Source organism: Myotis daubentonii, chromosome 16, assembly GCF_963259705.1.
Source record: "Myotis daubentonii chromosome 16, mMyoDau2.1, whole genome shotgun sequence".
In the NCBI taxonomy this organism is placed as follows: Eukaryota; Metazoa; Chordata; class Mammalia; order Chiroptera; family Vespertilionidae; genus Myotis; species Myotis daubentonii.
Window position 1 is genome coordinate 35130066 of NC_081855.1, and position 22025 is coordinate 35152090.

Genomic DNA, 22025 nt, shown 5'->3' on the forward strand with positions numbered 1-22025 from the left:
GTGCAGGTGGCAGCCGACTAATGATTCTCTTGTATCATTGATGTTTCAATCTCTCTCTCCCTTTCTCTCTGAATCAATAAAAATACATTTTTAAGAAAGAAAGAAAGAAAGAAAGGAGGGAGGGAGGGAGGGAGGGAGGGAGGGAGGGAGGGAGGGAGGGGAGGAGGGAGGATCATATACACAATCTATGAAAGTTGTGTGGCTCACTCATGTTTAAAACTGTTACCTCTGAGTCATTATAAAGCAAAACCTTCAGAAATGAAAAGGGGTTGTTATCAAGAAAAAATTACCATGATACATAAAACAAGTTTCAGAAAAATTTGAGTAATATAATTCCATTTTTTGTAAAATATATTTTTATTGATTTCAGAGAGGAAGGAAGAGGGAGAGAGAGAGAAACACCAATGATGAGAGGGAATTATTGACCGGTTGCTTCCTGCATGCCCCCAACTGGGGACCGAGCATGTGCCCTTAACTGGAATCGAACCTGGGACCCTTCAGTCCGCAGGTCTACGCTCTATCCACTGAGCCAAACTGGTTAGGGCAATATAATTCCACTTTTGTTTCTAAATTCTATATCTACCATTACATATGCGTAAGTTTTTTTAAAAATCTGAATGATATTCAATAAAATGTACATCTATGGTATAGGATTTGTATATAAAATCTTTTATCTCCACTCTCCTCATCTTTCATCTGGATTACAGCAAAGGTCTGGCAGAACTGCACTCTCCATTACTCCTGTTGGCCCTGTAATCAATTGTCCACATAGTAGCCAAACGATCTTTTCAAAAAAGTAAATTATTTCATGCCATTTCTTTTAAAACCTTTCAGTGGAACCCTCAAAGTGAACAAAATCCAAAATATTTAATGTGGCCTTTAAGTCTCTGAAAGTATCTGATCTTGCCTATCTTTCAAATCTCATCTTTTACCACTCTTTCTCCCTATCCCCTACATTCTTGACACATTAGCTTTCTTTTAGCTTTAGCTCACCTCATGACTTTTGCACACATACTGCTGCCTCCACATAAAGCACTGGTACCATGATTCTTTACCTGGTTAATTTGTAACTCATCCTAAAGGTCTCAACTAGGATGTCACTTAATTCCCCAATCTAAATTCTGTTCCTTGTTATACTTTCTCATGATTTTTCCTCCATAGTAAGTAGCATCAAGACATGAGTGCACACATGCACTTAAACAATAATTTGTTAAACATGTCACTCCAATACACTCTGCACTCTATGAGGTGACCGTTGTCACCACTATATTCCCAATACCTATCACAGCGTCTAGTGCTTAATATACATTGATTATTTTCTGAATGTATAATCAAAATGGGCAGATGTCTACTTTGGATGGAACTCAGAACCTAAGGAAAAATAATTCAAGACAGTCTCTACTCTGGAGTTTATCATTATTTATTGAAATTGCCCCAATTCTTCTGATGAATCTGACACTAAAAGAAAAACCCTGATTTCACAGTTACTTACTGTCTCCCCAAGTAGATTAGACTGTAAGCACCTTAATGAGAAATATTTACTAGGCAGCCTTCTGCCCTACCTCTACAGTACTCTATATAGAACAGTGCTTATGCAATAAACTGAGAACAAATTTGAATGCAAACTTAATAAGCTAGAGTCATGAAGAACATAAAGTGCCAGTTCCTAAATGAAAAAAAAATCAAGAACAAATTTTAAATAATAGCTGCTTAAAGTTATAGAGAAAAGCAAGTGTTTCCTATTTTTAACATCAGGTATTTTACCAAGTACCCTGGCATTTTCATTACATGAAACTCTTATCTTACTGAACCTGTTTTATCTCTGTAATTTTCACATCAAAGGCAAAATATTATAGCTAGGAACATCCTACTTATTTGTTTTTATTAACTTAATAAATATCAGGAACATTTGTGTAAAGCACTGTGCTAGGTACTGGGGATATGGTGATGACCAAGGTCACCACAGTAATACAAAGTCAGTAGGAATTGTTCTTTCATCTCAAAAATTTTAGAATCTGTCAGAGTAGAAAAACAATGTTCACAGATTATACAGTAGAGGTAGGTAGAGTATTTTAGAAACATAATAAAATGCTCACTCCAAGGATAAATTTCTGTTGAATTCTGAAGAGAGAATCATTGATTGGCTGCCTTCTGCACGCCTCACACTGGGGATTGAGCCCATAACCTGGGCATGTGCCCTGACTGGAAATCGAACCGTGACCTCCTGGTTCATAGGTTAACACTCACCCACTGAGCCACGCCAGCCGGGCAAATTTCTTGCTTAGTAACATTTGCATTTTAATTTCTCAGCTGCTTTACACTCTGTCATACTTTTCTTTTTCAATACAACTGAACAACATGATTTTTCATATCTTGCAGGGCAAACTGCTTTGCTTATTGGCAAACAAGCCAAAGGTTTAAGTGGACATGTTCATTTCATTAAAAAGCACAAGAAACAGTTAACTTACTAAAGTTTAAATATGCTGTAAATTTAAATATGCTGTCCACTAGATCCACCATCCATTAAATAAGAGTTTCCCCCACCTCCAATTGTAATGTGAATGAATTTATGTCCAATACCCAGATTCTTTAACTCTATTGCTCACTTGATGTGTTAATGGTTTAATTTTCAAGATAGCATGATTGTGTTAATTGTGGAAGATGCTACCATGATATAAATGGAAGGTTAAAACAAAAATCTAGTTAGATGTAAGATCTAACCAATAATGATAACCAGCCATATCCAACTCATAAGTAATCTGTAAATTTGAATAGATTTCTCAGCTTTTCTTAAAGCTTCACTACCAATGTGGTGAAAATTAGAAGTATATCCATGAGACAATAAAGGGTAGTATGGTTATAAGAAACACATTCTATATTCTAACTAATCAACTTTAAAACATTTGTTTCCTCTCATTTCAGAATTATATACATTTTTAGAAAAATTAAAAAATGTAGAAAAATTTTATTAAAAAAAAGTATTCATTTGATTTTACCATGAAGAGAAAAATCACTGTTGCCCTGGCCAGTGTTTCCCAATGGTTAGAGCTCTGGCCAGCACACCAAAGGGGGGGTGCGGGAGGCACCCAGTTAATGTATCTCTCTCATATCAATATTTCTATCTTTATCTCTCTCCCGCCCTCTTCTCCTCCTTCCTTCCCTTCCACTCTCTGAAAAGCAATGGAAAAAATATCCTCTGGTGAGAATGAACAAAACAAAAGAGAGAGAGAGAGAGAGAGAGAGAGAGAGAGAGAGAGAGAGAGAGAGAGAAATCACTATTGCCGTGGCCCGATGGCTTGGTTGGAGCATCATTCCATACACAAAAAGGTTGAGGGTTTGATTCCCAGTCAGGGCACATACCTAGGTTGCAGGTTTGATCCCTGGTCAGGGCACGTATAGGAGGCAACAGATCAATCGATGTTTCTCTCTCCCTTCCTCTCTCTCTAAAATTAAAAATCAATTAAAAAATTATATCCTTGGGTGAGGATTAAAAAAAGAGAATAATCACTGTCAGCAAACGACACATTTCTTTTCAGTCCTTTTTTTTCTTATTTGCAGTTTTGAGTATGTTACATAAACTTTAATCCTTTGTTATGGAAGTTAAAAACTTATTTCCCCATTACACATCTTCAAGTTATTAAACTTGGTTCCAAAACAAGTTTTTGAAATTCTGATGAAGCCTACATTGAATATATAGTCAGAAAACCCTAAATTTTCCAATCTAGTAACAACATCTCTCTTCAACATTTATTAAAGACTTTTGGGTTTCTGTACATCTCCTTTTAGGATTTACTCTATTCATGTTTTCTGTTATTTTAAGTAACATATATTCTTTCCTATACTGCATGTAGAAAAATTTAATTTTAATTACAAATGTGTAATCATCCCCCTCACTGAATATCTCATTGCGATAGCTTTTCAGTTGATTTTGCTGGCTTTTTCTTTACTCTAACTGTATTTATTAGCACTTCAAGACTATTAAATATGTAGTTTATAGTTCCAGAACTAAGTCTGAAAGCCCTTACTTAAAAAAATTTAATAATATTGATAATGGAAGTTATCTTATTATTGTCCTGATTTTAATCAGAATGCTCTAAGTGTCTACAACTAAGTATTTTTGTTTAGGTATGTGTATTTAAATTACCTTTTGAGTAGATGTATATTTAGAATGTCAATGTGTATTCCTTAAGTTCAATGGGAGAAAACTAAGACAGTTTTCCTCTGTCCTATTAATATGGTGAATTACAGCCCTAACTGGTTTGGCTCAGTGGATAGAGCATCGGGCTGCGGACTAAACGGTCCCAGGTTCGATTCCGGTCAAGGGCATGTACCTTGGTTGCGGGCACATTCCCAGAAGGGAGTGTGCAGGAGGCATCTGATCGATATTTCCCTCTCATCAATGTTTCTAAGTATCCCTCTCCCTTCCTTTCTGTAAAAAAGCAATAAAATATATTTTAAAAAATTTATTTAAAGATACATGATATGGCAGGCTATTTATGTTCTTCTGTGCCCCTCCCTTATAAAGTTTTCATTTTCAATTTATTAATCTTAAAAGCTCTTTATATATAAAGAGTTCTTTAGCTGTCAAATATGTTGCAAGATGCCGAAACCGGTTTGGCTCAGTGGATAGAGCGTTGGCCTGCGGACTGAAAGGTCCCAGGTTCGATTCCGGTCAAGGGCATGTGCCTGGGTTGCGGGCACATCCCCAGTGGGAGATGTGCAAGAGGCAGCTGATCGATGTTTCTCTCTCATCGATGTTTCTAACTCTCTATCTCTCTCCCTTCCTCTCTGTAAAAAATCAATAAAATATATTAAAAAAAAATATGTTGCAAGATTTTTTTTCAATTTGTTACCAGTCAATTTTTAAATAATCAAATTAGTTGAAACAACTATATAGCTATACAACAGAAATATACCCAGAAAAAGAAAAAATAACTCTAATACAAAATCAGACATGAATTCGTATGGTTTTCAGCATGAGACTTACAATAATTTTTAAAAAATCATTAAGTTTAAGACTGAAAACAATAAATAGAACAAATTACTAAAACACTTCACCCAACCAAAACTATGGCAAATATTGTAATTGGAAAAGGATACAAAATATACCATTCAGTGGTTAAAATGAAAAGGAAATATCATACACGTCATTCTTTAAAGAACCCAGCCCCCCATTCTAGTTGCTTTTACTTGGTTTACAGTTTTACAATTCCTTCTATTCACCTCATCCACTTTCTATACCTGAATGGTTTAGTGTCTTTGAGTAAAAACCATTTAGATTCAAATACATGACTTTGTAGGGTATTACTTTCATTGACCCATCTTTACCACCTATCAATTTTTTAAAACATATTTTTTGGGGGGGTCTCTCTTTTTTTTTTAAAATCTTTATTGTTCAGATTACTACAGTTGTTCCTGTTTTTTCCCCCCCATAGCTCCCCTCCACCTGGTTCCCACTCCCTCCGCCCTCACCCCCCCCCCCACTGTCCTCATCCATAGGTGCACAATTTTTGTCCAGTCTCTTCCCGCATCCCCCAAACCCCTGTCCCCCACCCCAAGAATAGTCAGTCCACTCCCTTTCAATGCCCCCGATTCTATTATAATCACCAGTTCATTCTGTTCATCAGATTATTTATTCACTTGATTTTTAGATTCACTTGTTGATAGATGTGTATTTGGTGTTCATAATTTGTATCTTTACCTTTTTCTTCTTCTTCCTCTTCTTAAAGGATACCTTTCAGCATTTCATATAATACTGGTTTGGTGGTGATGAACTCCTTTAGCTTTTCCTTATCTGTGAAGCTCTTTATCTGACCTTCTATTCTGAATGATAGCTTTGCTGGATAAAGTAATCTTGGTTGTAGGTTCTTGGTATTCATCACTTTGAATATTTCTTGCCACTCCCTTCTGGCCTGCAGTTTCTGTTGAAAAATCAGCTGACAGTCGTATGGGTACTCCCTTGTAGGTAACTGACTTTCTTTCTCTTGCTGCTTTTAAGATTCTCTCTTTGTCTTTTGCTCTTGGCATTTTAATTATGATGTGTCTTAGTGTGGTCCTCTTTGGATTCCTTTTGTTTGGGGTTCTCTGTGCTTCCTGGACTTTTAAGTCTATTTCTTTCACCAGGTAGGGGAAGTTTTCTGTCATTATTTCTTCAAATAGGTTTTCAATATCTTGCTCTCTCTCATCTTCTGGCACCCCTATAATTCGGATGTTGGTACGCTTGAAGCTGTCCCAGAGGCTCCTTACACTATCTTCGTATTTTTGGATTCTTTTTTCATTTTGCTTTATCGGTTGGGTGTTTTTTGCATCTTCATATTTCAAATCTTTGACTTGATTCTTGAAATCCTCTAGTCAGCTGTTGGAACTCTGCATAATATCCTTCATTTCAGTCAGTGTATGCTTAATTTCTAGTTGGTCGTTTATCATAACCTTGAGGATCTCACTAGATTTCTTGAGGGTCTCACTACATTTATTGGTGGTTTCTAGAAAGTTCTTGAAAAACCTTAAAAGTGTGGTTTTAAACTCTATATCCAGTAGTTTGCTTTCCTCCATTTCTGTCATTTGTGACCTGTTTCTTTTTCTCCGCATTTTTTATGCTTCCCTGTGTTGATAGAGTGGCTTTCTGTGCTAGGTGTCCTGTAGGGCCCAGTGGCTCAGCCTCCCCAATTACCTGAGATGGACAATCTTGGTGCACCCATTTGTGGGCTTTGTGCACAGTCTTGTTGTAGTTAAGCCTTGATTGTTGTAGGTATCACTGGGAGGAATTGACCTCCAGGCCAATTGTCTGTGAGAATCAGCTGTGTCTACAGTGGGAGAACTTCTGTGCTGGAGACACCCTTATGGGGCAAGACTTGCTTCAGTGGGGTTTTGGTGCTCACTGAGTCTGCCCCCTGAGCGTGTCCCTTATGGATCTGAAGAGTTGTAATTGGATGGTCCCACTCTGACCACTGGGTACACTGGCTCTTGGATCTAAGGAGGTGCTAATTTAGCCTCTGCCTGAGGCTACCCAGCAGGAGCTATGGAGAGATCTGCAGATTCCCCTTCCTTGTTTGGGGTTTGGAGGTGCCCAAATGAGGCCCAGCTGTGAAGCAATGCAAGCTGCTGTGGGGCCTTGGGCCTTCTCTTGGAAGTTCTGGGTCTGTCTGGCCCAGCTGCAGCTTGTTAGGTAATTTTCAGACTGCAAAGGGCCAGTGCATTCATATGCAAAAGCCTCTGCCACAGCTTGGGGGGGTGCGGGGTTCTCAGGGAATCAAGAGGGCGGAGCAAGCAGCTATGGCTGATCCTCAGCCCTGCCCTAAGGGGCCCCCGCGTCTCATTGTCCCAGTAATCGCTGCAAGCACACACACCTCCCCCCCCTGCCCGGCCCAAGTGAAAGCCGCCCTCGAGTTCTGAATTCTGCCCGCTGCCAGACAGTCCAGTCTCTCCCTGTATGAGTCTGGGTCCCGAGAGACTTACCCAGAACTGGAGTTCAGAGCAGTCGGAGGCTTGTGACTCCCTCCCAATTCAAAAAGACAGCCACATCCTCAGTCTCCAGCCCCTGCCGCATGCTCCTCCATACCTCTGCACTTCCGTACCTCCTCTGAGTCTCAGTGTGCTTTTCTCTTTCCTTCTAGTTGTAGAATTTCCACTCAGCCAGCCTTCCGGTGGTTCTGGATGATGTCCGTTTTGTCTTTTAGTTGTATTTTTGAATTTGTTGTGGGAGGCAGCAATTTCCGGTGTTTACCTATGCAGCCATCTTGGTTTCTCCAAAACATATTTTAGTGAACTTCCCTTCCCATATACCTCAGCAGCCATTTCCAACTTGTTTAGCTTTCCTACATAAAAATCAGCACTCATCCTTACTATTAGATGATCATATCTCTTTATTCATGACAACCATTCGTTACAAATTTACCTATGTTGATACTTTATGTCCTTAACTCTTTCCATCTGATTTTAAAGGAAGAAGTGGTCTTTCCCCAGTCCAATTTATAACTGATACCTTAATTTATGCAACGGGAAGGAAGGGGCAAGACTCACAAATTAATGTTCTTGCTCATGGATTCTGCTCCACAATTTATTTCTTGCCTTACTGATACATTTATTTAACTTCTTACTGTTTTGGTTTCTGTCAGTCAGCCAATACAGATATTTAATGTCTTCCATTAAAAAAAATCCCTTCACATTTTACTCTTTGTACATTTCAACACCCGTCTCCCTGCCCATTTTAGGAGCAGTCAGCATGCCTACTTTTTCACCTCCCATTCATCCCACAATCCCACCTCCTAAAGCTTTATGTGAAACTGGACCAAAACAATCAAGGATGGGGGCCATAGCTGGTTTGGTTCAGTACATAGCACGTCCAAAGGGTCCTGGGTTCGATTCCAATCAAGGGCATGTACCTAGGTTGTAGACTCCTCCCTGGAGCAGGCCCTGCCAGGGTTCATGCAGGAGGCAACCCATCAATGTGTTTCTCTCACATCAGTATTTCTCTGTCTTTCCCTCTCTTCCACTCTCTCTCTAAAAATCAATGGAAAAATATCCTCAGGTGAGGGTTAAAAAAAGAGGGGGGGGGTGATGAGGGAATTTTTGGTTCCACGAATACTATAATTTTGTCTATGACTATGCCTATTGATGGAACTTGGGACTACTAGAGGGATCTAATTATGACTTTCTTCTTGGCTCTAAACTGAAAAAAATGCAACTATAAACAGTAAGACCCTTAAATTTTTCACAAATTGGGCATGAGATGACTATCTTATATGTATTAAAATGCTTAGATTCATATTTATGTGTTGATACACTGTTTAAAATAAAAATTCATTCTTTTTTTAAAAATATATATTTTATTGATTTTTTACAGAGAGGAAGGGAGAGGGACAGAGAGTCAGAAACATCTAGGAGAGAGAAACACCGATTAGCTGCATCTTGCACACCCCCTACTGGGGATGTGCCTGCAACCAAGGTACATGCCCTTGACCAGAATCGAACCCGGGACCATTCAGTCCCCAGGCCGATGCTCTATCCACTGAGCCAAACCGATCAGGGCTAAAAATCCATTCTTATACTTCCATTCGATTAAAGATTGAAGTCCAGGAATTGACTTTCACTCTAGCTATTTCTATAAAAAGCTAATAAAAATTAGTTCTATAATGTCTTTCATAAAAACAATCTACCTCAAGATGCAAAATCTTTCCAAGCAAGAAAGCAAGGTCTTGGAGGAACTAAATACGTACTAGGTATGAGACCTTGACTAAACTACTTAACTTTCTCACCTCACACAAGGTTATACCCTACTTTGAGGATTAAACAAGATAACGTGTAAAAACACAGTTCCAGGTACATGTTAAATACCTTCCTTCACCTTAGCACAGTGCCATACTCCCAACAGATATACAACTATTAAGGGGTAAAAGTGTCCCAGAAAGAAGCACTATTTTTTAAAAACATATTTTTATTGATTTCAGAGAGGGAGAGACAGAGAAACATCAAGGATGAGAGAGAATCATTGATCGCCTGCCTCCCGCACACCCGCTACTGGGGACCGAGCCTGCAACCTGGGCATATGCCCTTGACTGGAATGGAACCAGGGACCCTTCAGTTTGCAGGCTGATGCTCTATCCAATAAGCCAAACCAGCTAGGGCAAGAAGCACTATTAAAACTTTGTGGACTACGCAAAACAAAAAATGTGGCAAAAGCATCATCTGTTCATACTCACTAATAATAATCTTCAAATGAAAAACTTCAATTAGAAGCAAGGTACTAGAAGATATCCAAGTATTTTGAGGGAATCCAATTACTAAATGTACTTTGATGAAATTTCCAATGATTTTTCTCTAAAAGAGTAAATGATTGCATATGACTTAATAAAATGGACAGAGTTAGTACACACACAACGTTGAAGCTTCCCAGTTGAGAAAGACAACTCTAACTCATCCTTCCCTGGGAGTTATGAATCTTAAATATACACTATTTCCTTAGATATACATAATAGTCAATATATCAAAGGGATTTGGAATGAAGAAAGGTCTCCCCCTCCCCCATAATACTATGAATGAGCAAAATGAATCTTCTCCAAACATTTAGGGGGGAAAACATTTGAAATTTTAGAAGTGGTGTAAAGCAGTTGGCTTTAGTAGAATGCAGCAAGTCAGCTGCTTTCTGAAAAATTATTCTGGGGTGGAGAAAACAGGCAATCTTCCCAATAAAACAACTGCCATAAAACACCAAGCATTTACAAGAATATACACATCTGTTAAATATCAGTTTACACTGTCCCAGCCAACTTACAAAGCAAGAGGAAATATTTAAGGTCTAAGAAATAAATCATACTCTACTTTAGGTCAAATTTTGTATGGGTGTCTACTGGAGAATAGGTGTTTTCCACCCCAATTCAAGGCAAGAACTGAATAATAACTCCACTGTTCACATTCAAATGTGGGGAGGAGAGGAAAAGGGAGGCTCCAAGTCCATAAAGTTCTCCTCTCTCTAAAAACACTGCAAAAATTGTCCACGTCTAAAGACTCTTACCCTTGAAACTCCTTGGAGAGTGACTTGCAGACTTTTTGTTGAGATTTTTGAGGGGGAGCGATTTAGGAATGCTGCAAGATTGCAACTTCCAAATACATGAACATAATTTAAATTCTAAAGCTTTTTGTTTAGGAAAGATCCCTTCCCCTTTCTCCTTTCAAATAGTTTATCAACACTCCCCTATTAATAAAACTCCCAATTTAACTCCAAGAATAAACCAAAGCTTTAAAAAACAGGTGAATAAGGCACACGACTGTTTCCAGTTAATTCCTCAACTCCCTCTCAATGAGGATGAGAAAAGAGAAACCAAGGAACACGAAGCAAAAAAAAAAAAAAAAATACTTGGGCAGGAGGGAGGAGAGAGGAAAAAGTAGGAAGGGGGTAAGGGAGAGGGGCTGGGGGAGGGGAAGCACAGCATAAAAGTCCAGCTGATGATGACCATTAATTGGGAAGAGGGTGCAGAAAATATCCCGAAAACACAAGCTAGAAGAGGAGGGGAGGGACGCAACAGAGGAAGTCCACGCGAAGGCCTACCCACGGGGGCGCCGCATAGGAGGGGACGCCAAAACGGGGGCTCCTTTGGAAGAAACACCCATCAAGGCCCAAGAGCTGGAAAGACCGAGAATGTGGAGATCGGGTGTCTCTACACTGGCAGCCCCGAGACCGCACCAGATGTCTCGGGAGGCCATCCTGCTCCGAGGGGTAAGGGGTTACCGCGGGGGTTCGCAGACGTGGAAGGGGGTGCGGCCCCGCGGGTTGCGGCAGGAGAGGGGAGAGCAGGCCCAGGGCCCGTACCTTGTAGTAAACATCGAACTGGATGTTCTCGGGCAAGGAGCGGATGTCCCGGCGGGAGCGGATGTAGTTGTCCACGACGGCGGAGATGGCGGTGTTGTAGAGAGTCTCTGGGATCCACTCTAGTTCCACGGCCGCCATCTTCCTTCCCTCCTCCTCCGCCGCCTCCGCCTCCTCCTCCCAAAGGCCCCCGCCTCCCTCCGTAGCGAACCCCTCGGCGGCCCCGGACGATTCCGAGGGGCGGCGGCAGCCACGCGGGCACCCGGCAGAAGGGCACGGCCGCCCTGGCTCCTCGGGGGCGAGGTCGGGGGCAGCGGCGGCGGGCGGAGGGCCCGGGGAAGAGCGGGCCAGGGACCTGGGGACGACGGGCCCAGGCCTCACATTCCGGGTTTGAGAGAAACCCGGGTTCCGTCCTAGCGCGGATCCTGCAGGGGCGGGGCTGCGTCTGCGCCGTCATGACGTCAGCGCGCGCCGACGCGCTGGAGGGCAGGAATGCGGCAGGCGGAAAACTTGGAAAGAGCAGAGCCGCGATCATACCACAGGGAGCGTCCTTTCCAGGGGCCGCAGTCGGGTGGACGCCGTGCGCTCTTGCACTGGGATGAGTTATTCCAGCTTTTTCACCCGCACGTTCCTAGTCAGTCGCACGCATCAGTCTCCCTTCAGCAAAACCTGCCTTAGACTCTGACCCTTTCGCGCCTCAGGTAAAAGTTTGGATCCTCTTCTCACAAAAATGCACAATATGAGTACATTGAAAAGTATGCATTCAGAGCATTCACATGACCCTAGAAACCCTTCCTTAGACTCCGGTCCCTAAGCCAAGGTCAGAACTTTTGGTCCAGGAACTAAGGGGTCAGGATGGAAGGGAGATTTGAATTTCATTGTATAACCATTCGCACTGTTTGAACTCCCCCCGACCCCATTTTTAAATATATTTTGTATTGTTGATAGTATTACAGATATCTCCCATTTCCTCCCTCTTTGCCCCCCTTCTCCCAACCCCTTCCTACCCCCACCCCCCAGGTCTGCACTACCCTATTGCCCGTGTCCATGGGCTATGCATATAAATATATGAGTTCTTTGGTTTATCTCTTCTTGTCCCACCAACCCCACATTGAGATATGCCAGTCTGTTCCATGCCTCCCTGCTTCGTGACTTAAAAAAAAAAATTTCTTTTCTAAACAAATTTTAACAAAAAGAACTCTTGCTTTAGAAGATTTTGGTAGGAAGGTTAGCCTGATTATGGAATTAACAAATAATGGTGCATGGCCAACTAGCTCAGTTGGTTAGAGCGTCTTCCCCATAGGCCAAGGTTGTGGATTCCATCCGGGGTCAGGGCACTTACAAGAATCAACCAATGAACTCATAAATAAGTGGAACAATAAATTGATGTCTCTCTCTCTCTCCCTCCCTCTCCTTCCCTTCTCTTCTCTTCTCTTCTCTTCTCTTCTCTCTCTCTCTCTCTCTCTCTCTCTCTCTGAAATCAATTTTTAAAAAATACAAATGCCCAGTTACATTTTAATTTCAGGTAAACAATGACAGTTTTTTTAATATGGCTATGTTATATGCAGAACTTTTATCTACCCATTCTGAGTTACACTATAGGCTTGAACCCCAAGAACTGGTTGAACAGAGAAACCAGTGGAAACTAGGCCATTTTTATTGTGGACCACCCTCAGCTGAGGAAGAAATGTACTTCCTTGTACCCTAGGGAATTAATGAATCCCAGCAGAGCTTGGATATGAACTCAGTAATTATGTAAATACTGGCTTTCAGATTTTGGATGGTAGCATAGCATCTGAGTTTTTAGTGGTCAGAGCCAGATCATAAAGAAGCTTAAATGTACTGCTAATAGCCTTGGACTTTATCTTAGAGATGATAGGAATCCTTATAGGATTATAAGAGAAGTAAAAGGATCAGAGTGTTGGAGGTCTAGAATTTTGCATTGCCAGCTGCAGAAGGATATAAGGAAGAGGCCTGCTAAACGGTCAGGGCCGCCTATGCATTTTGGTAGACAGAGGTCCTTTGTATCACAAAGTTATCCTTATAGTCCACCAGATCCCCTTTTAAGCCTTGACTACTGCTAGCCTCAAATTTAGCAGGAGGCCTAGCACCATAAGACATGAACTGGGACCAGAAAGAATTCTGAGAATCCTAAGAGGTGATACACATTGTGACCATTTTTATATTGCATTTTCTCCCCTCATCAAGGTGTACCTTCCTCTCGAATCTGGTTGAATTGTGTCTACTTCAACAAATAGAGTATAGGAGAAGTGATGCTAGGTCAGAAAAGGACATGTAGAGTCCACCGTGTTCTCTGGAATACTCTCTCTTGGATTCCTGAGCCACCATGTAAAAATTACCCTGAGACCATCATGCTCTCAGAAAGCCCAAGCCACATGAAGAGACTACTAATATACTAAAATACTACTATATATACTAATATACTACTAATATATATAAGCACTCTGGTCAACAGTCTCACCTCAGGTACCAATTGTTTCAGTGAAGAGACCTCCAATGATTCCAACTCCAAGATGTTGGCAGATGAGGGACCAAGTGTATCATGAAGCTGAGACAAGCATCCATGCTCTGCTCTGTCTGAATTCCTGACCCACAGGGCCATAATAAAATGGTAGTTCATTTATTAAGGTTGGGGTGGTTTGTTATGCCATAATAGATCACCAGAACACCCCATTCCAATCCCCTAAAGTTTTCAGGAACCCATCATTTTAGAATGCATTTTGAACCTATTTCTTCTTTGGGCTACGTAATACTAAGCATATGAATCTGTTCATGAAAATGATACAATTCATAACCTGTAGTGGACAGTTTTCTTTTTCTTTTTTTATTGTTTTATTGCTTAAAGTATTACAAAGGGTATTACATATGTGTCCTTTTTGTTCCCCGCCCTTGACAATCCCCTGGACAATTTTCTTAACTTTCTGCTACACTATTCATAAGAGTGAACTGCCTAAACATAGAATATCAAAATGGAGACAATGATTTTTGTCCTAAATTTGAAGAGTCTTTTTCAGAGGCCTCCAAGTCAAAATCCACATATTCAACACCCAACCACAGACCAACAATCAATTAGATGGACCTCATAAGCAGAGTCATTAAAGCACGCCTATCGCACCATACACCGTACAGACAAAATGACTGTTCTGTAACTTTAAGCCATTAAAGAACAGAGCAGGGCTTTGCCAACAAGTTCTTGTCACTTGGGGAAACAATGCACATAGAAAATCTGGCTCAATTCTCATCTCTTAGTACCATTACCCATATTTGCAGAAAACTTAAGAGTTTCCTGAGTATGTTCGTAGTTACTATCCATCTTGTCTTGGCCCCTTTAAATTCACCCTGCTTGCTACACGTGGCATTCTGCCTCCAAATTTAATCCAGACTGCTATCTATCTACCGGTATGTTCCCCCTCTTCTTGATCTCTACTGTTTTCATAAACATACATAACACCCCCATGTGGTCCTAAGAAGCAATAGTTAATATACCCTTTCATTTGCCAGTCTTTTTGCAAATGCCAACTTCATTTATAGATGTTTCTTCACAAGTTCAAATAGACATGTACTAGTATAAGGATGTCTATCTTACCACATATACATCTTGTTTATGTGGTAAGATACTAGTTTTAAAATATGGATAGTAACCCTTCCCCCCAGTGAGGCAGCAGATAGAATAGTTCTATACCCATTTGTTTTAAGTTAGAGAACACAGAAGAGGGAAACAAGGAGCCTTTTCTTTGCTTTTGCTTTTCAAAAGTCTAGGCCCTGAAGGGAAACGGAAAGAACATTTATGCAAAGACAATACTGTAGATTTGATAAATAGGCTTCCCCATGCCTTACACCAGCCAGTTTCCCTGGAAAGGAGGAAGAAGGGGGAAAGCCCAAAGTAGAAAGTATAGGAATGTAATTATAGAGGAAGTACCTTACACCCTGCTCCTCACTACCACTATCCTTCACCCTCTGCATGGGTCCTAAAGTAGGAATGAAAAATATATATATATTTGGGAGCATCTGAGTGCAGAGGGTTTACTTTCATAAGTAGAGTTCAGAAAGGCAGTACGAATGAACAGTGGGAACAACTGCCTGATAGGCCCACGCAGATGGGTCTTTGATAACATCACAGGCCCCCCAGCATGATATGGGAATAATAGAATGACTGTCTTTAATTACCTGAGGGAAACCAGCATCTATGAAGGGCTTTGAGTTGCTCAGAACAACAGAATCATTTCTGTGTGCCTAAGAGCCTTAGTCAACCTCCCAGAAATGGCTGCTGACAGCCTGTCACAGGGACTGATAGTTCCAATGTATCAGAGAGTACCTTCAAGGATGGAGACAAAAATCTGTCAAGAACATCTTAAGATTCAAAAGGCTGCCAAAACCGGTTTGGCTCAGTGGATAGAGCGTCGGCCTGCAGACTGAAAGGTCCCAGGTTCGATTCCGGTCAAAGGCATGTACCTGGGTTGCGGGCACATCCCCAGTAGGAGATGTGCAGGAGGCAGCTGATCGATGTTTCTCTCTCATCGATGTTTCTAACTCTCTATCTCTCTCCCTTCCTCTCTGTAAAAAATCAATAAAATATATTTAAAAAAAAAAGATTCAAAAGAAGAAAAGTATACCAATGATAAGCATGGACCAATTTTGGTCTGTGGACCACGTGACTCAAGATTCAAATTCCAGGAATAGAGAGTCTGATTGGTGAGGTTGGACCAGGAAAGACAAGGCAATATAATTGACTATTCACGAAGATTACATACAATAGGAAAGGGGTTGTTACCTAAGAGTTGGGGGGGGGGGGGATCAAGTGGTGTTACCAAAAGATGAGGTCAGGGATGTCTGGCAAGCAAAAAGTACAGATGTCTCCCAAAGCTGAAGTCACCAAGTGTATTTACTGGGTCAAAGACACAATACTTTAAAAAAGTATGTACTAAGGCATAACTTATACACAATAGAAGTCATACATGTTAAGTATACAGGTTGATAACTTTTGACAAATATACACATTTATATTACTTACCATCCCAATCAAGGTGTACATTACCCATTTCTCCAGAAGTTCCATGGTGTCCCTATGTAGTCAATCTCCACAACTGCCCCATCTCAGGCAACTGATGTAATTTCTAGTATTATTATTTTTGTCTGTTTTAGAATTTTATTTAAATGGAATAATCTAATATTTTTAATATTTTATTTTTTACTAGCTTCTTAGCTATTATTTTTTCAGTGTTTTCTCTAAGGCTAATAATATCTATTCTTAACTAATCAGAGTCTACTTAGAGTCAATACTGTATCTCTTCCCTGCCGGGGTCCAACCCCAGCAGGTCCAGGGGTCCCCAAAGGTTTGGACGGAGTCGGCGAAGAAGGAATGACACGGAGATAGTATTCAGTTGATCAGCAGCCTAGCCAGGATCTCTAGCCCGGATCTCCAGCCAAGTTCTGGTCTGGATCTCCAGAGAGGCTCTGTGTCCATGTTCTCTCGCTAGGTTCTCCAGCCAGGTTCTGTCCAGGCTCTCCAGTCAGGTTCAGTGTCCAGGTTCCAGTCAGGTTCTCCTGCCAATCTCTGTAGTCAGGTTCAGTCCAGGATCCCTTGCCATGTTCTCCCGCTAGGCTCTGTCTCTAGGCTCCGAGGCCAGTCCCTCTCCAGGATCCTCTGGCATGCTCTCTCCAGCGAAGTTCTTCTGTCTCTAGGCTCCGTGTAGGTTCTGTCTTCTGAATTCTCTTCTAAGCTCTGAGTGTTTCTGTCTTGTTACAACTGTATTTATACCAGTTGATTCAATCCTATCAATCTCTATTACAAAGGTTAGGGCGTTTCTTATCTCCATTCCAGGGAGAAAAGATTATGTAGTTTAAGCATGATTGTTCGTAGTTAAAGGGATTAATTACCCGCCTGGCACTTAGTTGAGGGGTTTTATTCCCTCCCTAACTTCAGGGGAAAATCCCTACCTGGGATTCAACCTTTCTCGGAGAGGTGACCTTGGTTAAAACACAGCGCCAAGAAGGTGAGCAAACATATTAAGAACCGTATGCCATATATGCCAGGTCCCTTGAAACAGCAAGGATGGACCGGCTCCCGGCAAATTCCCCCTTTTTTATTTTTTAAAAGCAAGCATTAAAAAGAAAAACCTGAAATGCTCTCTTATATCCATTTTAAGAGTAGGATTGGCGCTTTCCGCTATTACCTGAGTCCTGATCTATCATCCCAGGGAGAGCTTGCCAATCCTGTACTTTCCCAGGGTAGAAAGGCTGCAGTGGGGTTAAGGATAAGGCTCCTTGGGCCTACCTTCTCCCATGCCATTACATTTACCTTTCCTTCCTCAGAAAAGCATGGACATACTTCTTGTATAAAACGTTCTGTCTGACTAGGAGTAACCTTAATTCCTCTGCTAGCAAGCATATATGTTAAAAGATCAATACAGAGTCTTTTTTCTTTAGACTCAGTATGGCACATCTTCTTAATCTAAAGATCAATACAGAGTCTTCTTTCTTTGGACTCAGTATGGCACATCTTCTCAATCTAAGGATCAATACAGAGTCTTCTGTCTTTGGACTCAGTATGGCACATCTTCTCAATCTAAGTTCTGTACTATCCACCTTCTTACCCTACTTATCCTCTATAGGGGGGTCTGTAGCACCCTGGTGGAGTCCTATCCGTCCCGAGTGTGGGGTTCTCAATGGGGGGGGCTTACCTAAGGGAATCCTGTTCCAGGGGTTCCCAAAGGTGTGGACGGAGTCGGCGAAGACTATCCACCCTTTTCCTATGGTGGAGTCTGATCCGTCCCGAGTGTGGAGGTTCTCAATGGGGCAGCTTACCTAAGGGAATCCTGTTCCAGGGGTTCCCAAAGGTGTGGACGGAGTAGGCGAAGACTATCCACCCTTTTCCTATGGTGGAGTCCTATCCATCCCGAGTGTGGGGGGGCTTACCTAAGGGAACCCTGTTCGGGCGCCAGATGCCGGGGTCCAACCCCAGCGGGTCCAGGGGTCCCCAAAGGTGTGGACGGAGTCGGCGAAGAAGGAAGGGCATGGAGACAGTGTTCAGTTGATCTCTTGCCAGGCTCTGCCTCCAGGCTCCGAGGCCAGTCCCTGTCCAGGATCCTCCGGCATGCTCTCGCCAGCGAAGTTCTTCTGTCTCTAGAGAACGTTCTGTGTAGGTTCTGTGCCTAGGCTCTGTCTCTCTTTGTCCTGTCTTCCAAGCCCTGTGTTCTCAGTTCTGTGTCTGAAGTTCTGTCTTCTGAATTCTGTCTCTTGCTGACTTTTGAATTCTGTCTGTTGTTGTCTTGTTGCATCTGTATTTATACCAGTTGATTCTAATCCTGTCAATCTCTATTACAAAGGTTAGGGCGTTTCTTATCTCCATTCCAGGGAGTAAAGATTATGTAGCTTAAGCATGATTGTTTGTAGTTAAATTGATTAACTACCCGCCTGGCACTTAGTTAAGGAGTTTCATCCCCTCCCTAACTTCAGGGGAAAATCCCTACCTGGGGATTCAACCTTTCTCGGAGAGGTGACCTTGCTTAAAACACAGCGCCAAGAAGGTGAGCAAACATATTAAGAACCGTATGCTATATATGCCAGGTCCCTTGAAACAGCAAGCATGGACCGGCTCCCGGCACTTCCCACTTCCCACTTTCTATTTAACACTTATCCTTACTTATCTGACACTTGCTGCTTCACAATGAAATAAATTTCTAGCAAATAAAAATTTACAAATAAATTTCAGAAAGGAAGGGAAAGGGAGAGAGTTCAGAACACTGGTTATAAAGATGCTCAAGGAACTTAGTGAGAACTTCAACAAAGAGCTAGTAAGCATAAAAAGACATAAAAACCATAAAAAAAGAACCAGTCAGAAATGAAGACCAATAACTAAAATTAAAAATGCACTAGAACCCTAGCTGGTTTGGCTCAGTGGATAGAACTTTGGCCTGAAGGCTGAAGGATCCTGGGTTCAATTCTACTCAAGGGCACATGCCAGGGTTGCAGGCTTGATCCCTAGTAGGGGGCATGCGGGAAGCAGCTGATCAATGATTCTCTCTCATCATTGATGCTTCTATCTCTCTCCCTCTCCCTTCCTCTCTGAAATCAATAAAAATATAATAACTAGAAGCAATTAGCAGGAGATTAGATGAAACAGAGGATTAAATTGGTGATTTGGAAGGCAAGGTAGCAGAAAACACCCAAACAAAACAGGAAAAAAAAAAGAAAGGATTAAAGAAATGAAGATAGTGTAAGGGACCTCTGGGACAACATTGAGCATAACAACATTTGCATCATTGGGATAACTGGAAGAAGAGAGAGAACAAGGGATTGAGAACCTATTTAAAGAAATAATGACTGGCCGAAACCGGTTTGGCTCAGTGGATAGAGCGTCGGCCTACGGACTGAAGGGTCCCGGGTTCGAGTCCGGTCAGGGGCATGTACCTGGGTTGCGGGCACATCCCCTGTGGGATATGTGCAGGAGGCAGCTGATCGATGTTTCTCTCTCACCGATATTTCTGGCTCTCTATCCCTCTCCCTTCCTCTCTGTAAAAAATCAATAAAATATATTTTAAAAAAGAAAAGAAAAGAAATAATGACTGAAAAGTTCCCTAACCTGGCAAAGAAAATAGAAACTATTGGAAAAGAGAAGCTCTCTTCCTCTACTGTGACTCACATCTAACAAATAGAATATGGTGGGAATGATGGTATGTTACTTCCAAGGACATAACTTTCATTTGACATTCTCCTTGAATCATTCATTCTGGGGGAAGCCAGCCACCATGTTGTAAGGATACTCAAGCTGCCCTGTAGAAAGGACACCAAAGAGAGGACCTGAGGCATCAACTCCTCCCAGAATATTCCAAACCAATTCTGTATTGAATTTTTACTTTTATTTTTTTTAAATATTATTGATTTTTTTACAGAGAGGAAGGGAGAGGGATAGAGAGTTAGAAACATCGATGAGAGAGAAACATTGATCAGCTGCCTCCTGCAGACCTCCTACTGGGGATGTGCCCACAACCAAGGTACATGCCCTTGACCGAATCGAACCTGGGACCTTTCAGTCCCCAAACTGACGCTCTATCCACTGAGCCAAACCGGTTAGGGCTACTTTTATTTTTTTATTCAGTCTTCATAGAGACTGTCAAAAATTGCCAGTGCCAACTATATGTCAAGTCATCGTGATGGGGTATTGGGAAAAGTTTTCAGTTAGCAATAATCGCATGTTGAATAAACCTCATTGGCTATGATACTACCACTGTACAAAAAAACACTAAGTACTTAAATGTAAAAGCTATATAGCCCTCCATTCTTCCCTCATCACACTCCACAGAAGTAATTATTGTTAAGCAGAGTAAATATACTTCTGTACATTTATATAAGCAACTGAAACTCTTGTTGCTGGTGGGAATATAAATTGGCCTAATCATTTTTGGAAATTGTTTGGCAGCATCTACAAAAACAATATACACATAGAAACACAATAGTGTTACTCCTAGATATATATATCCAACAAAATAAAGACATACGTGAACTAAAAAAACATGTAAATGAAGCATTCACAGATCTTTATTCATAATAACCCCAAACTAGAAACAACCCAATTGTAGAATGGGTAAATTTTGTATATTTAATAAAAATGCCAGATAGCAACATAAATGAACAAACTGTAGCAACATTCAATGTGAATATATCTCACAAAAATCATGACCAAAGAAGCCAGACAGGATAGAAAATATACTGAATGATTACATTTATTTAAAGTTCAAGACAGGCAACACTAACTTATAGAAATAGAAATCAGGAAGTGGTTACCTCTGGAGAGGACTAGGAGAATACATTAGGGGGCTCTGGGCTGTTAATGGGTGTAAGGACTTTGTGATAATTTATTTATTTTTTAAATATATTTTATTGATTTTTTACAGAGAGGAAGGGAGAGAGATAGAGAGTTAGAAACATCGATGAGAGAGAAACATCGACCAGCTGCCTCCTGCACATCTCCTACTGGGGATGTGCCCGCAACCCAGGTACATGCCCTTGACCGGAATCGAACCTGGGACCTTTCAGTCCGCAGGTCGACGCTCTATCCACTGAGCCAAACCGGTCTCGGCGATAATTTATTAAGTTGAACAATAATGCAGTAAAATGATATTGATCTCATTATTTTTCTTTTTAAAAAATATATTTTTATTGATTTCAGAGAGGAGGAGAGAGGAAAAAAGAGATAGAAACATCAGTGATGAGAATCATTGATCATCTGCCTCTTGCATGTTCACTACTGGGGATCGAGCTCACAACCTGGGCATGTGCCCTAACCTAGAATTGAACCATGACTTCCTGGTTCATAGGTCGATGCTCAACCACTGAGCCACACCGGCCAGACCTCAATCTCATTATTTTTAATGGCTCCAGAGTCTTCCATTAGAGAGATGTTTACCATTTTATGTAAATGTTTCCCTTTGGTTTAGATACTTACGTTGAACTTAGGTATTTATTCCCATTATATTTCTGTAATGAACAACCTTGTACATTTATCTTTTTCTATTTGTATGAATACATCTGTAAGGTACGTTTCTAATAGAGCTACTAGATGCTTTAAAAGGAATACACATTGTAAAGGTTGATGGGCATTGTCATATAACCATGCCAAAAAAAAACCTGTACAATTTGCATTTTCACCAACAAGATGTGATTGCTTAATTTCCATAACGTGGAAATTCATTGGGTGTAATTG

General features: G+C 41.1%; 1 protein-coding gene and 1 non-coding gene across 2 annotated transcripts in view; both read right to left on the reverse strand.

Moving 5' to 3' along the window:
- Positions 1–11741, reverse strand: part of APPBP2 (amyloid beta precursor protein binding protein 2) — a 51613-nt gene extending 39872 nt beyond the window's left edge. Inside the window, exon 1 of the mRNA XM_059669750.1 lies at positions 11306–11741. Within this exon, the coding sequence (XP_059525733.1) occupies positions 11306–11443 (138 nt within the window). The 5' untranslated portion in view covers positions 11444–11741. The remainder of the gene's footprint in view (positions 1–11305) is intronic.
- An 8679-nt stretch (positions 11742–20420) lies between these two features.
- LOC132219503 (U4 spliceosomal RNA) lies at positions 20421–20561 on the reverse strand. Its single transcript, XR_009449499.1, has one exon. It is a non-coding gene; the product is annotated as a U4 spliceosomal RNA (small nuclear RNA).
- Positions 20562–22025: the final 1464 nt, after the last annotated feature.